General features: G+C 40.0%; 1 protein-coding gene across 2 annotated transcripts in view; it reads right to left on the bottom strand.

The window, feature by feature from the left end:
• Positions 1 to 18,320, bottom strand: part of RAPGEF4 (Rap guanine nucleotide exchange factor 4) — a 227,684-nt gene that overhangs the window by 101,039 nt on the left and 108,325 nt on the right. For both annotated transcript variants that reach the window (XM_084643984.1, XM_084643985.1), the window contains exons 5-6: positions 2,806 to 2,878; positions 1,418 to 1,482 (exon numbers count right to left, since the gene is read on the bottom strand). In XM_084643984.1, coding sequence (XP_084500110.1) covers positions 1,418 to 1,482; positions 2,806 to 2,878 — 138 coding nt within the window. The remainder of the gene's footprint in view (positions 1 to 1,417; positions 1,483 to 2,805; positions 2,879 to 18,320) is intronic.

Raw genomic sequence — 18,320 nt, 5'->3', positions numbered from 1 at the left:
ACAAATCAGATGTCAAGAATTATAACATTCAAAAACCAGTCGGAGAACACTTCAATCTCTCTGGTCACTCAATTACAGACCTAAAAGTCGCAATATTACAACAAAAAAACTTCAAAACCAGACTCCAACGAGAGACTGCTGAATTGGAATTAATTTGCAAACTGGACACCATTAAATTAAGCTTGAATAAAGACTGGGAGTGGATGGGTCATTACACAAAGTAAAACTATTTTCCCATGTTTATTTTTTCCCCCTACTGTTCCTCACATGTTCTTGTCAACTGCTGGAAATGGCCCATCTTGATTATCACTACAAAAGGGTTTTTTTTCTCTCCTGCTGGTAATAGCTCACCTTAACTGATCACTCTCATTATAGGGTGTATGATAACACCCATTGTTTCACATTCTCTGTGTATATAAAATCGTCCTACTGTATTTTCCACTGCATGCATCCGATGAAGTGGGCTGTAGCCCACAAAAGCTTATGCTCAGATAAATTTGTTAGTCTCTAAGGTGCCACAAGTACTCCTGTTCTTTTTGAATTATATTCACATGAATGAAATGGACTAAAGTATTCTTTTGCTTTATCTGCTGTCGAGAGGTTTCCAATGTCCACTTAAAACTTCTTTAATTTTTTTAAATACAAAGTAAATGAATCATTTTAAACTACTATGTTCAGAAAGAAAAACATCCAAGCAACATTAAATATCCCTGTAACTCTCCCACCCAGGCCACAGCACGAACAGACCCTGATACTATTATTTCTTCCTGCTATTGTGGTTATTTTAAACCCAGACAGCATTACTCATAAATTATCGTATGTGTGTTCCAATTGGTTAGTATGAAGGCAGAGAAGCACTTTCTGAAAGGGAATTGGGATTACAGCTATTCTGTGCAGATAAGGTAAAATTCAGCCCTGTGCAAGGGGACAGTACAAAGGCTATGCATTACGTAAGACCCACTTAAATCCTCAAAATAGGTCTGAATTAGGACTATAATGGTATCTTGGCTTGCACTGGCCCGCTTCACAGGGATGCATTTCACCCTCACACTTTTATCCCTGTGACTTTATTATAGAGATGAGCCCCAGATGTGAAGTTCTACCCAGGCACCAGCTGTCACCAACTTCAACAGTAGCTGAAAATATTTGAGATAACAGACTTTTTTTTTCCTGTCCTGGTCCTGGACCAGTAATGAGAGAGAGAAAAGTTCAGCCACTGCTCTTTGATCCTGCAAAGACTAAAGCCCACTTATAGCGTGGGATTTTCCACGTGCAATAGTTACACATGTGTTTTAAGCCTTTGCAGGACTGGGACCTTTCCCCCCCATCCCTTTTAATTGTTTTGCTGTTTTTCCAATTTAATGCTATATTTATTCTTTTTTATTGTCAAAGTAGTGAAGAATGATGTGTGATTTACCTTATTACAGTTTTTAGATACTGGACAAAGAGTATTGCTAGACATATTCTCCTTGTCAGGCATCCCTAAAAGAAAACAGGAAATACATCAATACAGCATATTGTGCATTCTCTGAATACTAAAGCAGCCATTCATGAAAGTAATAAAAAAATTAGGAGGGTCTTAGCAGTTTGAGTACATGTGCATTTACTTATGAGGTTTAGTAAGTTAGAGTGAGTTTGAAATGAAAAATGTACTTCCTACCTACATACGAAGGCTATAAAGATGAAATGCCCATTAAGAATAAAAAATGTGTAAATCCTACATGCAGGTTAAGCAGGCCTCCAATTTTAAGATTTCAAGACTGTACATGGGCATTTGGCTGGGCACACATAAAACTCAGATATAAAACTCACATAAAACTGTGTTTTAATATTTATAAAAAAAAATAGCACGGCCCATAACAACCAATTTTTCTATAAAACATAACATATTGGTATGTGTTTCTTTAGAAAAATGTTCTGTGTTAAGACATCATATGAATCCCATGGAACGCAGCAATGAGCACTGCAGATACAACAAATATACCAAATGTATAAATGTACTGGACAACGTTAGCAGATTTGAGCAACTAAAGTTAGACATCCTACATCCATATTCAGGCACCTAAATAAACGTCCTTGATTTTCAGAAGTGCTGAGCATCTACAGTTCCCAAAGACTTCATTTCCCACATGCTCAGGGTTCAGCTGATTGCCATATTTGGGGTCGGGAAGGAATTTTCCCCCAGTGCAGATTGGCAGAGGCCCTGGGGGTTTTTCGCCTTCCTCTGCAGCGTGGGGCACGGGTCACTTGCTGGAGGATTCTCTGCACCTTGAAGTCTTTAAACCACAATTTGAGGACTTCAGTAGTTCAGACATAAGTTAGGTGTTTCTTACAGGAATTGGTAGGCGAGATTCTGTGGCCTGCGTTGTGCAGGAGGTCAGACTAGACGATCAAAATGGTCCCTTCTGACCTTAAAGTCTATGATTCTATGATTTCAATTTAGATATCTAAATGTGAATTTAGGTACCTAGATAGGCACACATGTTTGGAAATGTTGCCCTCAGCACTTAATACAAAAACTGAATGTAGTCCTCAAATTGACTGGTGTGTAGTAGGTAATTGTGCCAGGCTATCCCCCACTTCTCACTGCCATCAGCTGAAAAATGGGTAGGTAAAAGAAAGAAAGCTGGGGCACACCATCACTTCTGTTTGTTTTTTTTTTTTATGGTGGACACTGACACCGCTTCCTGCCCACACTAAAAAAGGATCATGCATTGCAATGCTTAAAGAGAACAAAACTCCAATATCTAAAGAGGAGGGACTTTTTTAAAACTGATTTTCAAATACATATATATTTTTACTTACTGTCATTGTTAGAGCCAGTTTCCATAACACCATAAGGAGGAGCCAGAAGTCCTGACATATACTGTCGATATTTCTGAAAAACAGTGAAAAAATCAATAAGATACAGATATACATTCCATTTGTGGGGTGATGTGATGTTTGCATTCATGAGGTCTGCTCTCTTGTGCTTCACATGCACCTGAGCTGTATATTAATGGCCAGTGAGAAATGCCCTATCTTAAAGCTATAATAAACGCTTTATCGTTTAAAACAAGTGCTTGCTCTTTTGATCTGTGTTCATTGCACTGGCTTTATCAAAAGTCATAATGCATTTCCACTCACCTCCCTTCCTGACCCACCCAGAGTATATGATTTCCAGCATAAGTTAATATAGTACACAGAACTGTGACACATGAGTGTTTATGCACCTTTTTGTAAGGCTTGCTTGAAATTAAACCAAATTTAACAAGCTATTTTATCTTACAGGGAGGAGGGAAGGCCACTAATTAAGAAAATATCATAAGAATGGCTATACTGGGTCAGACCAATGGTGCATCTAACTCAGTATCTTCGCTCCCTCTGAATGATCTGGCACTGGCCATGGTAGGAAGACAACAGAACAGGGCACTATATAGAGTGATCCACCCCTGTCATCCAGTCTCAAATTGTAGCAGCCAGATGTTTAGAGACGTCCAGAGCACAGGGTTGTGTCCCTGACCATCTTGGCTGATAGCCAACAATAGACTTATTCTCCATGAACCTATCTAATTCTTTTTTGAACTCAGTTATACTTTTGACTTCACAATATCCCATCACAATGAGTTCCACAGGGTGACTGTGCATTGTGTGAAGAATTAATATAGTGTACATCAGTAAGAATTTTTGTACTGCATATTATTATCTTGCCTACAGTTTTTAGGCTAGACACAGTATAAAATATAGGTCCCAACAAACTGTAAATTGAGGGTGATAATTCTGAATTAATTATTCCATTCCATTAAATAAACAGCAGATTCCAAAACCACAAAAAGCATAGTAAACACATTAATACACTGTTTCAATATTTAAACTGCAGTAACAGTCTGAACTTTGGACTGATGAAAATAGTGCCCACTACATCACTGTAAGCTATACAATCATAACTGGTATACAGTAATTTATATTGTTCTTCAGTGAATACTATTACAGTGTAGACATGATCAGTAGCACTCAAAGCTTATGTAACTTGCTGTCTGGGATTTAAGTAACTCCCCACTAACCTGGGAAATAATACTATGGGAAAAATTGTCCTATTTAATACAAAACCATAGGGAATACATACAGGCAGTTTTGTTTTCAATCATATAGTGCTGTCATGCTTAAGGGTAAAGTTTTGGAATGGTCAGGCAATCAGCTTGTACCCAAGGGAATACTAACACTAATTAATAAGGTAGGCTGTATCTTTTAGCCTTGCTATGTATGCACTGAGTTGAATTTGAACAAAATAACTAGTTTAAATGCATGTTGATGTCAACTAAGTATACATTAACAACTGAACCACAAAACTTCCCTCATAATACAATTTTAATTAAAAAGGCTTATACTTTGCCCTGTGGGACTGGCTTGATGTATTTGCTTTAAATATGCTGTCTGCTGGATTTTAATGGATGCCTGAATTACTTTTTCAAAATTTCTTCTGTGTAGAATTGGACATAAAAATGCCGTTAGTTCTGGCACTAAAAGAATGAACGCCTTGTATTCTAAACAGTAACAAAAGCTACAACTGGTATATTCATCTTAATAACCCAACCCTATTTTTAGACAAATTATTACACATCTAAAAGCTTAGTAATATATCATTTAAACCTCACCCATAAGCCACCTACAAACTATGAGAAGCAAAATATTTGCAATCATAACGAAGTATTCGTGGGGCATTAACCCTTACAAAATTCTCCTCTCTTCCATATTGTGTATCTATTCTGCATGCCACATTCAGCTCCTCCTGTGTATGAAACTTCCAATGACAACACTAAGAGACCCACAGAGAGCAGCAGAGAAGAGAATTTTGCCCTTAGTTTTTAAAAAATGTGCATTTCTCACCATCACATCATGTTCCTTGTCAACTGCAGCACTGTAGTTTGTTCTCTGGCTAATTCTTTAATATGCTTCCTGACTTACCCTGCTTATGAAAGCAAACAGGTAATATACGTCATTTCCAAAAATGATTTGGGACTAACTCAGTGAAAAATACCTAGAGAACTCTTAATGAACCACAGCCACATACACACAGACACTAATGCTGTCAGCGGGCATTCAACCTTCAGCACCAAAAGTGCAAGTTTTACACTTCTGTTGAGAACTCTTTGCTGTGGTATGTAACTAGCCTTTATAATTGCTAGGGTCAGCCACAAAGGGAGAGATATAATCACACACAAGCAACCAGTGATACCCAACACCACAGTGAGCTGATATGTTAGGGCTGCTGGAATCCCTTGTGGCTTTCTGTGCTATAGAAACCTACCATTATTTAAAACACAACCCCAGTTCTAAGCACCCCTAAACTTCATAGATGGTCTCTAGCAGTATAAGAGGTCCAATATTTCAGCTCAGCTCCGATATTATTTGCTTAATTATTTGGGTTCACAATGCTTAAACTTTGGAAAATCATTCACTATCTTCCTTGCTTACGTCCAGCTATAGCCACATGCAGCCCAGTGTTCCAGAGGAAGCCACAGCAAACAAGACACAAAGCTTGAAAGGCAGATAGTCGGATTTATGCCACTAGAAGACCCTCCCACTGCACTGGGGTGGGCCTGCTCAGGGGAACAGTACAGCAATGCAGTAAAGTCAACATTATGGGGGAGGCACCGATTCACTGCCTCCCCTTAGAAATCTGTACTCTAAATGACTTTAGGGGCCTGAATAGAAACTAAAGCTGCCCTCCCCCCCCTACAGCAGACAGCTTGAGAGAAGGCAGGCATCAGTATCATCAGTGCTTTCCTGTCAGAATAATCCTCCCACCTGGGGTGCAGGCTGCCACAAGGAGGTGCAATTCATGCCACTTTGTATTGGCTTTGGGTGAATATGACTCAATGTAACTAAAAAGGAGCCTTCCCTCAGTCAAAATTAATGCCAAAGGACATTTACTCACAGAGAGGTTAGATTATCCCATGCTGAGGAAGCGTGTGTGCTAAGGATAGGCTGCGTAAAGATTCACAATATCAGGGTGAGTAATGGAGTCCCAAGCATGCCATCTTTCAAAGCTGAGATAATGAGGAAAATACAGTATTCAATGCAAGACCTAGCTTGTTACTGCCATGTCTGTAAATAAAAAGAAAATGCGATAAACAAAAGTGCTCTGCTTGGGAACATTTGCAATGATCCCACAGATTAAAAGAACCAAATATTTACAGAAGATTTTTTAGAATGCATTCCATTTGTGGTACGAGCCCTAAGAAAAAGTGTCTTACAAAAGGTTTCAGAGTAACAGCCGTGTTAGTCTGTCTTCGCAAAAAGAAAAGGAGTACTTTCGTACTTTCGTGGCGAAAGCTCATGCTCAAATAAATTGGTTAGTCTCTAAGATGCCACAAGTACTCCTTTCCTTTTTGTCTTACAAAAGGCAACAGTAGCTTTCAAATCACCAGCAGCCTGCTTATTACTAGGAGCCTTGAAAATCTGTAAAACCAACATGACAGCAGGTTTTCAAGCTACACTCAGGTTTCAGAGTAACAGCCGTGTTAGTCTGTAGTCACAAAAAGAACAGGAGGACTTGTGGCACCTTAAAGACTAACCAATTTATTTGAGCATAAGCTTTCGTGAGCTACAGCTCACTTCATCGGAGCTGTAGCTCACGAAAGCTTAGGCTCAAATAAATTGGTAAGTCTCTAAGGTGCCACAAGCTACACTCAGTGACCTATTCATCGTGTCTTCATTACACTTTCTAAATCTACGAATTTACAAACTCCATGATGGAACAGTTTATAGATTAGACCCTCCCTGCATTTTCTGTGCAATTCAGGACCCTGCAGATTAGCATCAATAATAAAGACAGTTTTTTCTTACAGGTTTCTTACAGCACTTCCATAACGTCCACGCCGTAGAGAAAATTAAACCTGACACTTTTATCTCCTTAAGCAAAGGAGAGTTTCAAAATGCAAACATTATGGGAAAACTAAGGAGGACAACATATTCTTCAGAATGGGAGGTCGGGGGGTATGATGCTAGTGAATTTTCACATGCGTATAGTTTTTAAAGACACACACAAGCCATGCTTTTCAGAGCATCCCACACACACTGTTAGTTGGATCGTGTTCAGTGCTACTTGGCTGCTGGTTTCAAATTATGTTTTCATTATAACTAGATTTCCTTCCACAGCATTAACATAATTTGGCAAAGACTCTTACATAACAGCTTTTAAAAAGAGGTTTATTTATTTTTAGTGCCAACATAAATTCTTTGCAAGCTCATTCAATGCTATTTGGAAGGACAGTGATTGTGAACTATTTGGGGATGCCTGGAGGATAAAATGTGCTAAATTAGCACCTACTCCCTTCCCTTTTCTGTTGCAAACCTCTGAAGCCAAAGAATGGAAAGGACGCATGATAAGCAAACTACAAGCAAACTAGTACAAAAACTACAAATAAAATCATTTGATATTTAATAACGTGTCTAAGTAAAAGATCCTCTATTTGCTCCCCCTCCCCATTGCTTTATAATATGTAAAGGGAAGCAGAGCCACAAAAGTCCTGCGAACAGGGGTCATGCTGATGGCAAATTCTGCTGCACATAGCTGCCTCTGTCTGTTCCACAAGAACTATGAAGAAGCTCAGCTCTAATCAACAAAGAGGTGCATACATCACAGGGGAAAGGATGGAATTGGGAAACAATCACCCTACCTGGTATGTTCCTCATTCCAGTATGAGCCACACATTATGCACCAAAACAGGAACTATTACTGCTGCTTGGATTGACAAAAGGCGAAAAATACAGAGTTCAGGTATTGGATAGAAGCCAATAGGTACCGAATTGGCCAGGGAGGGAGAGTTGCTCTGTCTGCCTGGCTGAAGATCTGTGGAGTTTAGACAAGGTATTTCCCATTAATCCCAAACCTCCAAGGTCCTTCCTGTCCCATTTGCTTCTCTACTGGCCAGCCCTGGCAAGGGGAGGATGCAGCAGAGAAGCAATTGTTCAAAAATGGGGTGGTTGGGGGGCTGGGGTATGTGCATGTGCGTGTGTAACCCAGTCCACAGGTTCAGAAACGAAAGATCAAATCCTCAACTAAGTATCTTTCTTAGTCTTTGAAATCTTCTCCAGATTTACTCCTTACTTTATATTAGTCAGCTATATTCAGGCTCTGTACAGGTGAGCAACAGCAGCTGGTTAAAATTCCTTAACGTGGCGGGTCAATCTATGCCAGTGCTGCCCCGACTGGAGCCCCCTAGCAATTGGTCTCAGCGGAGTGGAGCTCTATACTGGAGTTGGTGGAACTGGCTCCACCAGCTTTATGTCAGCGGGAGTTCCTTTCCATCAGGGGAATTCTCTGTTGGCAATTTTCAAGCACAATCTGGTTCCTGAATGGAACAAAAGGGCCCAATCATATTCAAAAATCTAGCCTGAGTTGTCTATTTTTTTAATACAATAAATATTTGATCAGTACCGATGCCCTCAAAAACTGCTTTTTCTGAGCTTTGGTCATACTGCTCGTATCATGTAAAACAAACGATTCAGGCTTATATGGTATGTTGCTACTTCCTGTGTTCATATAGAACCTGAATTTTCTCCAAAACTATCCTGAATGATGGAGAATAGCCAAACGAGATGCATTAAGTCCCCCTTCTTACTATAACACCAAGCACAGATCATTCTTTTCAAAAACAAACTTTTACCATATGGCTAGTATTCTTTGTGTTCCGAAGGTCACTCTTCACTGGACTAAAGGCAGACCTAAGTCTTGGATAAATGGCCTAACATTTCTGCATATTCTGTGATAACACTACATTCATCAGCAGATTCTGATAAAGCTATGCAGGAACATTAGGCATTTTCTCACCTTCTATACAATGCGTGTTCCTAAAGAAAAACCGTATGACACATTCACATTTATACAATATTATGTTCTGAGACTTGCAGAAAACTCACTGGCATGATTCCGATTTAAGATATTGCCTGCTCAGTATATTAAGGTAATTAGTAAGTATAAGTGCAAGCTCAAATAGAAAAGAAAAAAAAACCCCACACTGCAAGTCAATGCCACTTAATTAAATGGCATAAAAAGGACTTGCCCAAACGCTATTTATTATTGGAAAGTAAATCCTTGACTGAGGTTGCAATAATATCACTACTACTACTGCCATGACTGATTCAGATGTTACCCCAATCTAAACTGGAGTGGTGATAAGCACCTGAAAAAACTATTCAGATAAGAGCAAACTTCCAGGAAGTGAAGCAACTCGGGTTCCTCAGCATCAACAGTTCAAAACTTCACCTACTGATTAAGCAATTTAGACTTTATTTAAAAATTGATCTTTACAGCAAAATTGATTCCAGCACAAAAAACTGTTCACACCACATGCTTGATGCTCCCTCAAATGGGGCTTCAAGGCAGTGGCAAAGGAAGTAACCCAGGCATGTAAGAAATAATTAGGGATTCTTGTGTGGATTTCACTCTAAAATGTGCTTTTGAAAAATATCTGTCTGAATTTAATTTTTCTCATATCTCCAAAGGGGAGGATTAATCTGTGTCATTCCATTACTTATAGACATCTATTAAACAGCACGCATCATAACAGAATCCAATTGGCCGATAAAAATTCCATCTTCCGGTAGTATCCATGTGACCTACAGTCAAGAGAATCTAATGAAAATAGTTTGAACATTGTTCACAAATACAAAGCAGCTATTGGATGGTAATAAAATAAGATACAATAAGTATTTCACATTATTCTGTCACCACACTGCATATCAAAATACTCAACATTTAGTCACAAGTTATGGAGCGGATACACTGTACTATGGGATAATCAGAAGTATTTTTATGTCAGTACAAAAGGAAGCTAGGTACATAAACTACATACATACATGATTTGTGTTGGACAGTGTTTTAAAATATACTATATATTCCTAAATACTAGCATATCTACCATGCAGCCAATATAATGAAATTCAAGTATTTTCTAAAATAATTTAAAAAAATTAGAAAGGAAAATGGAGACTAAATTAAATGAAAATAATAAGGCAACAAGTAAAGATAAACATATTTTTCCTGAAGTGCAGAAAGAGAATGAATAAAAAGTGATACTAAAATGTTTTATTGGACAAGTACAAAACAGACATTTTTGTATTCAAATGTTCTCTAAATATGTCAGTGCTACTCACAAAACCTCAAGGCCAAAAGTCAGTTGACTTCTGATCCCAGAATTAACCCAGTACATATTGTACCATGTACACACAAAGTAAATCTTGCACATTTTTCCTTGTTTATTTACCACTTTCCAAAATGTTTTCAGCTTGGTTCTAATCAAATTCGCTTTAGCTTTTATTTCACTTCTGTGTCTTGGGGACACATTTTTTCTGCCACATTCCTCCTTAAATCAATTTACTGTGCTTGAAAACCTTTGTGTGCAGAATTTGCTTGAACACAGAATCTCCTCGGGTTTAAGTCAAGAAGAAAAATGTGCCCAGATCATTGAAATCATGCCAAATAAGAGACGTGGATAAGATATAAATTCTAGATAAAAGTGCACTGTAAAAAATCAGCTCCCAGGAAATTAATGCATGAGCAATGATTAAACAAATTACTAAGCTCTACTCTGCTCCATCTAATTTAAATAATAGAAATGACATCATGCGGCTCTCTGGTTCTAAACTCAGCATGTTTAATTCTGTTTCCTAGAGGAATCCACTCAGTAAATGAATTTGAGGGGGATTGTGCATGCTCAAATGAGGGCAGAAAAAAATATATAAAGGAAAACAAATGACCCGTTTACATCATGTATGCTTTCACTATACTTCTGAAATTGTGGCATAAATCATTTACTTATACTAAGTAAGTTACAACTAAATATTTTTAAAGTGCAGTTCAAGTAGAAAGTACCTATAAAAAGAACATTATGGGATTCCATATATATTCTCTCTCAATGATCTGCATACTGAATTTGTTCAACAGACAAATCAGATGATCATTTCTCTAAGTGCCCTGGCTGCAATCTTAACCCAGTATCTGAAAATCAAGCCGTGTTCTTTCTGCCTCTTTTATTATCACTTGTAAAGATTCTGAAAATCACAACCTGGCTGGAAATGTTCTGAATGATGCATGCAGCAGAACAGTATCTATCTCCCTCTTCAAGCTGTTCTTGAGTGCTAACAATTGTAAAACTATGTTTTTAACAGTGAAATCAACAGATATGACTTGAAAACACACACAGAGCAGAACTATTGAGTCGGAAAGTGCTGTTTTAACATAATCGTTTTTCTGACAATGGTCATCCTTTCAGTCCCAGGCACAGCACTAACTCAGCAGAACACCTTAGATCTCGCCAAGTCTGACAATATTGCCAGGGTCCAATTCTCACAGGGGGGAGCTATTCTGGAACAATTTCCTCAATCTGTTGGATATAAAAGGGTTCTTTTTGACATTAGGTAGGTGCAGTTCCTTTTTCCTTTTTCTTTAATGATAAGAGTACTGAAGAAGTGGTCTTACAGGTCAGTTTGATGTGGCTGGGTAGCCTGTAAGAAGGTGCAGAGACTCTTGTGAGAAGCTAACAAATAGGTGGATGAGGCCAGGGGCACCCCTAGAAATTTTTCACATGATACGCACTGCCAATCCCATGGAGCTATCTCTGCTGCAGCTGCTGGCCCCAGTGCCTTGCCCCCCCCCCCCCCCCCCCCGCTTTTCAGCCTGGCCTGCCCAGGAGCAGTGTCACGGGCTGCTGGAAGGAGGGGAGAGGTTGGGTAGGCCTCCAAGGGGGGAGAAGGGGGCAATATTGTAGAAGCTGGCTCCATGGCAGTGGCAAGGAGGAACAGCACTGCCACTGCCACCGGCTCTCCAGCATCATACGCAGCGGGGTGAAAACCGAGTGAGTGGTGCTGCAATCTAGTGCACTGCAAATCCAGTGCAACTTGGATTTGCCAGCCCCTCCAAATGTGAGCGGCGCTGCTGCCCCCATGCACCAGGTTGCAACACCACTCATTTAGCTTTGGCTCTGCCAACACTGGTCATGATGGAGGGCCAGCAGGGCCAAACCTGAACGTGGGACAACCAGCGCCGCTCCTTCTCACCACTACCAATGGAACACACCATACTTAACGTGAGTATGGCTACAGGTGCCACCAGATGAGGTTGGCATTTGTCGGGTCCTAACAAACATCTGTGGGCTGCCTTCTACACTACACTGTCTAACACACGGAGCCCCTCCCTGAACTGATCCATTTGGCCCTTCCTGGAGCAGATCCTCAGCTGGTGTAATGTGTCACAGGCCCACTGACTTCAATGGGCCTGTGGCAATTTACATCACCTGAGGATCTGCCCCTCTATCTACTCCTCCTCCATATTGCTCTTCTGCTGAGACACCTATAAGAAATCAGCCCCTTAATTATGGATAAGATGTGGTTTGAGCATTGGCCTGCTAAACCCAGGGTTGTGAGTTCAATCCTTGAGGGGGCCATTTAGGGATCTGAGGCAAAAATTGGGGATTGGTCCTGCTTTGAGCAGGGGGTTGGACTAGATGACCTCCTGAGGTCCCTTCCAATCCTGATATTCTATGAATCTATGAAACAGATGGGCATACAGCTGGCATTATATGAGAATACACAACTTAAAAAATCAAGTATGTATTTTCAAATTTCAAAATTATATATACTTGATCATATCCTGTCTCCTCTACAGCTATATGGCATTTGCAATCTTAGATTTAGATCAGGGACTATGTGTGTGTACATGTACCGTGGCTAGCACAATGGAGCCCTATCCCTGCCTGGTGCTCCTAGGTACGATGGTAATATAAATATAGTAAATATGATATTGTTGTTATATTTCATAACAGTTGTTGGGTAAATCCTACTCTCTATTAATGTTCATGCTCTTCTGTATCCATCAAGAGAGCAATGGAGTAAAGGATCTGGTCCACTTCAAGATCCCAGTGGCATGGATAAAGTTATGCAAGAAAAATTTATATTGCTCTTTTTTCAATAGTAGTAATGTTGACTAAGGTAGACTAAGACTGAGTAGCCTGACTACATCCCCCCCGTCCCGGCTCCCCAAGTGTATATTGGTACCAGCTGCTGGGGAAATAAAAGACAGCAGCTGATTTGCCATCTATGTGAGCATACTGTGTTGACTTACGCCAATTTTTGGAAGAATGACCATAGCTTGATCACATGACTATTTAAAATATAACCGCTGCAGCGCAGTAAAGAGACCTAACTCTTCATCCAACATTAACAATCATCATGCCCAAGGTACATTACATAACCTATATCTCATTGTGACACTGACTCCATCCTTATTCCTTAACAAGTCACTTAACACCTCTGCCTCTATTTGCCCCACATGTATAAAAGGGGGTGGAAAAGTACTCATCGACATACCTAACAGGGGCATTTTGTTTGGAAAGCATTTTGAAAGCATTGCAAGTATTATTATTGTAATGTGCCCAACTGTTTCTGCTCTCCTCACATGCGTAGCATGTAAAAAAGGTAATAATGTGTATTGGAGAGGTTCGGAACATTCTCTGAACCAAACTCTTGTTCCACGACAACAATGTTCTCTTCCAAATGTGTTAGGACGATATATGTGTTTAATAGGCCTGTGCTTGAAAGTTATGAAAAAGAGGGCTGGTCTGAACAAAAGTGAGAGGTAATTAAAAGTATCCAGTGAAAGTCATGCTGAAGTGGAAGGTATAAGTTGTGCTCTTATAGAGTGAAATTCTATAGAGTCAGCACAAGGTCTATGCAGCACTTAAATCCTAAAAATAGGACTTCAGTAGGACTTAAATGGTGCATGGGGTCTCACGAGAGCCCTAGAGATCAACAGAGTGAGCTGATGTGTAATATTGGTGTTTGTATTTACAAACTCTCAAACAGGGAAATGTTCCTCAACAAGCTTGTTTTCAGCTGAAAGAAAACTGTGCGTTAAATCCTATCATCATTTAAATCAATGGCAAACCCCATGATGAGTTCAATAGGACAAGACTTCACCTTGAGTTTTTACCTCTCATAAACACCATTTGCCATCTGAAGCCCTTATATCATCAAATCAGTTCTTTGGATAGGTAATCCCACAATGAGAAGCTAATTTCTGCAACAATTATATCTAACAAAAATGAGTTTATTTGGTAAGTGCAAGTAAGCAAATATAAATGTGTTTTCCTCCGAGGGCAGATCACTGAATTATCTTTTCTTGAATGATTTTTTAAAAATATTACTTTAATTATAACATGATTAGCTTTAATAGCAGTTTATGCATATCTCTCAATGTTGTTGCACAACGCCAACATGCTATAGGAAAATCAAAGCAAAAAAACCAAACACTTGAGTGCAAACTGTATAATTATATTGCAATTTGTGTGTGCATGCCTTGACATGCCCAGTGCATGGAGAACAGTGTGACACTGACAAATAACTCAAAAAAATCTGATAAGTATTATTTAAGAGGATCCTGAAATGCTTGGGCCCCACACCAAAAACACAGTCACTATTATAGCACCACTGAAGTTAACTTGCCAGTTCATGTGGCTCAGAGCCCACCACGCTCAAACATTATATAGGTTGCAGGGTAATTAGTGCCACTCAGAGTGTTTCCACAATAGTGCTCACAAGTTGCAACCATATTTCAACTATTTGCTACAAGGGTTAAGCCCTAGCATGGTTGTACCATCTGCATTCAGAGAACGCCACTAGCCGTCACCTTCAGCCCCCAACTAAAACCCCTCCAACGCATTATTAAGGATCTACAACCTATCCTGAAGGATGACCCAACACTCTCACAAATCTTGGGAGACAGGCCAGTCCTTGCCTACAGACAGCCCCCCAACCTGAAGCAAATACTCACCAGCAACCACATACCACACAACAGAACCACTAACCCAGGAACCTATCCTTGCAACAAAGCCCGTTGCCAACTGTGTCCACATATCTATTCAGGGGACACCATCACAGGGCCTAATCACATCTGCCACACTATCAGAGGCTCGTTCACCTGCACATCCACCAATGTGATATATGCCATCATGTGCCAGCAATGCCCCTCTGCCATGTACATTGGACAAACTGGACAGTCTCTACGTAAAAGAATAAATGGACACAAATCAGATGTCAAGAATTATAACATTCATAAACCAGTCGGAGAACACTTCAATCTCTCTGGTCACGCGATTACAGACATGAAAGTTGTGATATTACAACAAAAAAAACTTCAAATCCAGACCCCAGCGAGAAACTGTTGCATCAGAATTCATTTGCAAATTTGATACAATTAACTTAGGCTTGAATAGAGACTGGGAGTGGCTAAGTCATTATGCAAGGTAACCTATTCCCCTTGGTTTTTCCTACTGCCCCCCCCTTTCAGATGTTCTTGTTAAACCCTGGATTTGTGCTGGAAATGGCCCACCTTGATTATCATACACATTGTAAGGAGAGTGGTCACTTTAGATAAGCTATTACCAGCAGGAGAGTGGGTTTGTGTGTGTGGTGGTGGGGGGGAGGGGGGGGAGAAAACCTGGATTTGTGCTGGAAATGGCCCAACTTGATTATCATACACATTGTAAGGAGAGTGATCACTTTAGATAAGCTATTACCATCAGGAGAGTGGGGTGGGAGGAGGTATTTTTTCATGCTTTGTGTGTATATAAAAAGATCTTCTACACTTTCCACAGTATGCATCCGATGAAGTGAGCTGTAGCTCACGAAAGCTTATGCTCAAATAAATTGGTTAGTCTCTCAGGTGCCACAAGTACTCCTTTTCTTTTTATAGTTAGAAGCCATGCTGATAAACCATGCTTGAATCCTCCTATGAGAGCAGTCTGAAGTGCAGTTTCTTCTAATGTGTTTGTTTGTAATACAGCCCTGTCAGTATTGGGCCTCAAGGCTTCAAAATCTAGAAATGTAAATGAGTAAATAGATGCTAAGTATTATCATTATACACTGCAAAGCAACCAACATTAACAATGGTGGTTAAATCTGCTTGCAGCTAAACTGTGTTGTAACATATGAATAGAGCCAAATTGTATTGTAACCTACAGAGTAACTGCCAACCGTACTGATTTGGATGGGGCAGTCCCAAGTTTTTGACCTCTGTCTCAAGTCCACCTAGGCAACTTCCTCAGCCTGAAAACATTTAATTTATACTGTAGTTATCCATTTGAGCTCCTAAAGCTGGTGCACTCACTAGTGCTGTGCAGCTCGAAACAGCATGACTAGACGCAGGCTCTCAGCCTACCTGAAGTGTTTTTCTCTGTAGGCAGCTTCACATGTTTCTCCCCAGCCCTAATAGCATTTTAAGCCCCCATCATAAAAGGATGCAATGAAAGAAAGCAGGTCTTGGAGACTGGGAAGAAGGAGGGAAAACCTACTGAGGCAAGCTGTGGAAAGGCAAAAAATTTATAACTTAAGCAGAGCCTCTTTTACTAGAGAAGGGAGATGAGCAGAAACACATGAAATCAGGTAGGGGCCTTGCCATGCATACCGACTTTACACGGAAAGAATCAACATCCTGTGGTGATGGACGCTATGGAAAACCCTAAGATAAGCAGACTGAAAGGAATTGGGTTCCCCAGAAGTAGACAGGTGGCTGAAGGAGAGAAAAACTGAAACACCATGGAGAGTGAATGGAATTCAGGGAACACGGGAAGAGAGATAGGGAAAAGGGAGAGATGACCTACAAATATGCCAAACAGAGGAACAGGCCTGCCATCTATCCCTAATGGTGCTACTGGGGAAAGGATGTTTACTGGTGCCCCTCACACATGAGAGAGTGAATCAAGGAACCAGACAAGTAGGAGGAACCCAGGGCTGTTAAGACTGGCTATGTGTGAGATGGCTTTGAGGCCAGATGGGAGGTTTCTATAGGTCCAGATAAACATCCACATAAGATACTGCTCAAAACCTCTGAAAGTTCTCCCATCACTGGCTTAATCTATATATTTACAGTGTATTATGTATGATTTTACAATGTGTCATCATTGCAAAACATCAAGTTCTAAGGCAAAGTGATAATGCAATATATGGGGCAAAGGATGCAGGGCACAGGGGATTTTTTTAGAAATATAGTAGGAGTTCAGATCTTCAAGAGAAATCTGAAAAAAAGTATCAGTTTTGAGGGCTTGAGAAGATGCTCATATAAAAAAATAACATAACATTCACCAGAACCTATTTAACCTATCGATAATAAATTGTCCTATTTTAATGGGATGGATCAAACACAATTGAGATGTATTTCAAGAATTACTTTGGTCAGTTTTTCTAGGGTAGTTTGGCCAAGAGCATCAACCCACACCAGCTACAACACTGATTGAAGGCATTTGGCTAGCATAGCTAAAATTGACATGTTGAGAGATTTTGAACATGGATGTAGCAAGGGTTGGTATTCCAGTGCGGGCAAGAATTCCGAGTTAAGTACAGTACCGACCCGTTTACGCGGGAATCTGCTTAACACACAGTAGTGCCATGCCTCCCAGTGCTACCTATTTAACGCGAGACTCGTTAACACGCGGTTCAGGAACTTGCTATGTAGTGCTACAGATTTGCTCACTAACTCACTGACATAGAAATCAACAGGAAGTGCAGAGCGGAAACGTGTTGTACGTCTTTACCGATATTGGTAAAGACGTATCATGCACGCTTAGTCATTGTCACGCTAGAGAGAGATATAGTATATAGTAGTTATATAGTAATATATATACTACATTAGAAAATTTTAACCGTAGGCCTAATATAATGGCAGAGGGCAAGCGTCAGCATTCCTACACTGTAGAAGAAAAGCTAGCTGCAACAGATCGAGTAAATAGCGGAGAAACCCAGGCCAAAGTTTCAAAACATATTGGGATTGCCGAATCTACTCTCTGAGGATGACTAAAAAAATGAATCTAAACTGACTGGCTTTGTACAAAATATCGATTCTGCCATGGGGCTCAAGCAAAAACATGTGCGCTATTCAGCAAAACCCACAGTAGACAAAGCCATGCGCACGGGGTTTGCTCAGCAAAGGCTGAAAGGAATGCTGCTAAGTGGGCCAATTCTTCAAGCCCAAGCAACAAAATTTGGAAATTTAATGGGGGATGAATCATTCCAAGCCAGCAAGGGTTTTATAAGTCGTTTTAAAAAGCATCATGGCATAGCGCAGGTATCGATTTCTGGAGAAAGCCGATCAGCTGATGAATCGGCCGTGAATGCGTTTCCCGCCGAGTTAAAATCTATTTTACAAAATGAAGTCTACCACAAAGAACAACTTTATAATTGTGATGAAACAGCTTTATTTTCAAAACTGCTACCTGATAAGACATTAGCCTTTAATTACAAGACACAGAAAACAGCTGGATTTAAAAAGATAAAAGATCATGTGA

The sequence above is a fragment of the Lepidochelys olivacea genome (genome assembly GCF_965140295.1).
Source record: "Lepidochelys olivacea isolate rLepOli2 genome assembly, chromosome: 11".
Lineage (NCBI taxonomy): Eukaryota > Metazoa > Chordata > Testudines > Cheloniidae > Lepidochelys > Lepidochelys olivacea.
The sequence above is the reverse complement of the archived record's forward strand: the minus strand, read 5'-3'. Positions and strand labels throughout refer to the sequence as shown.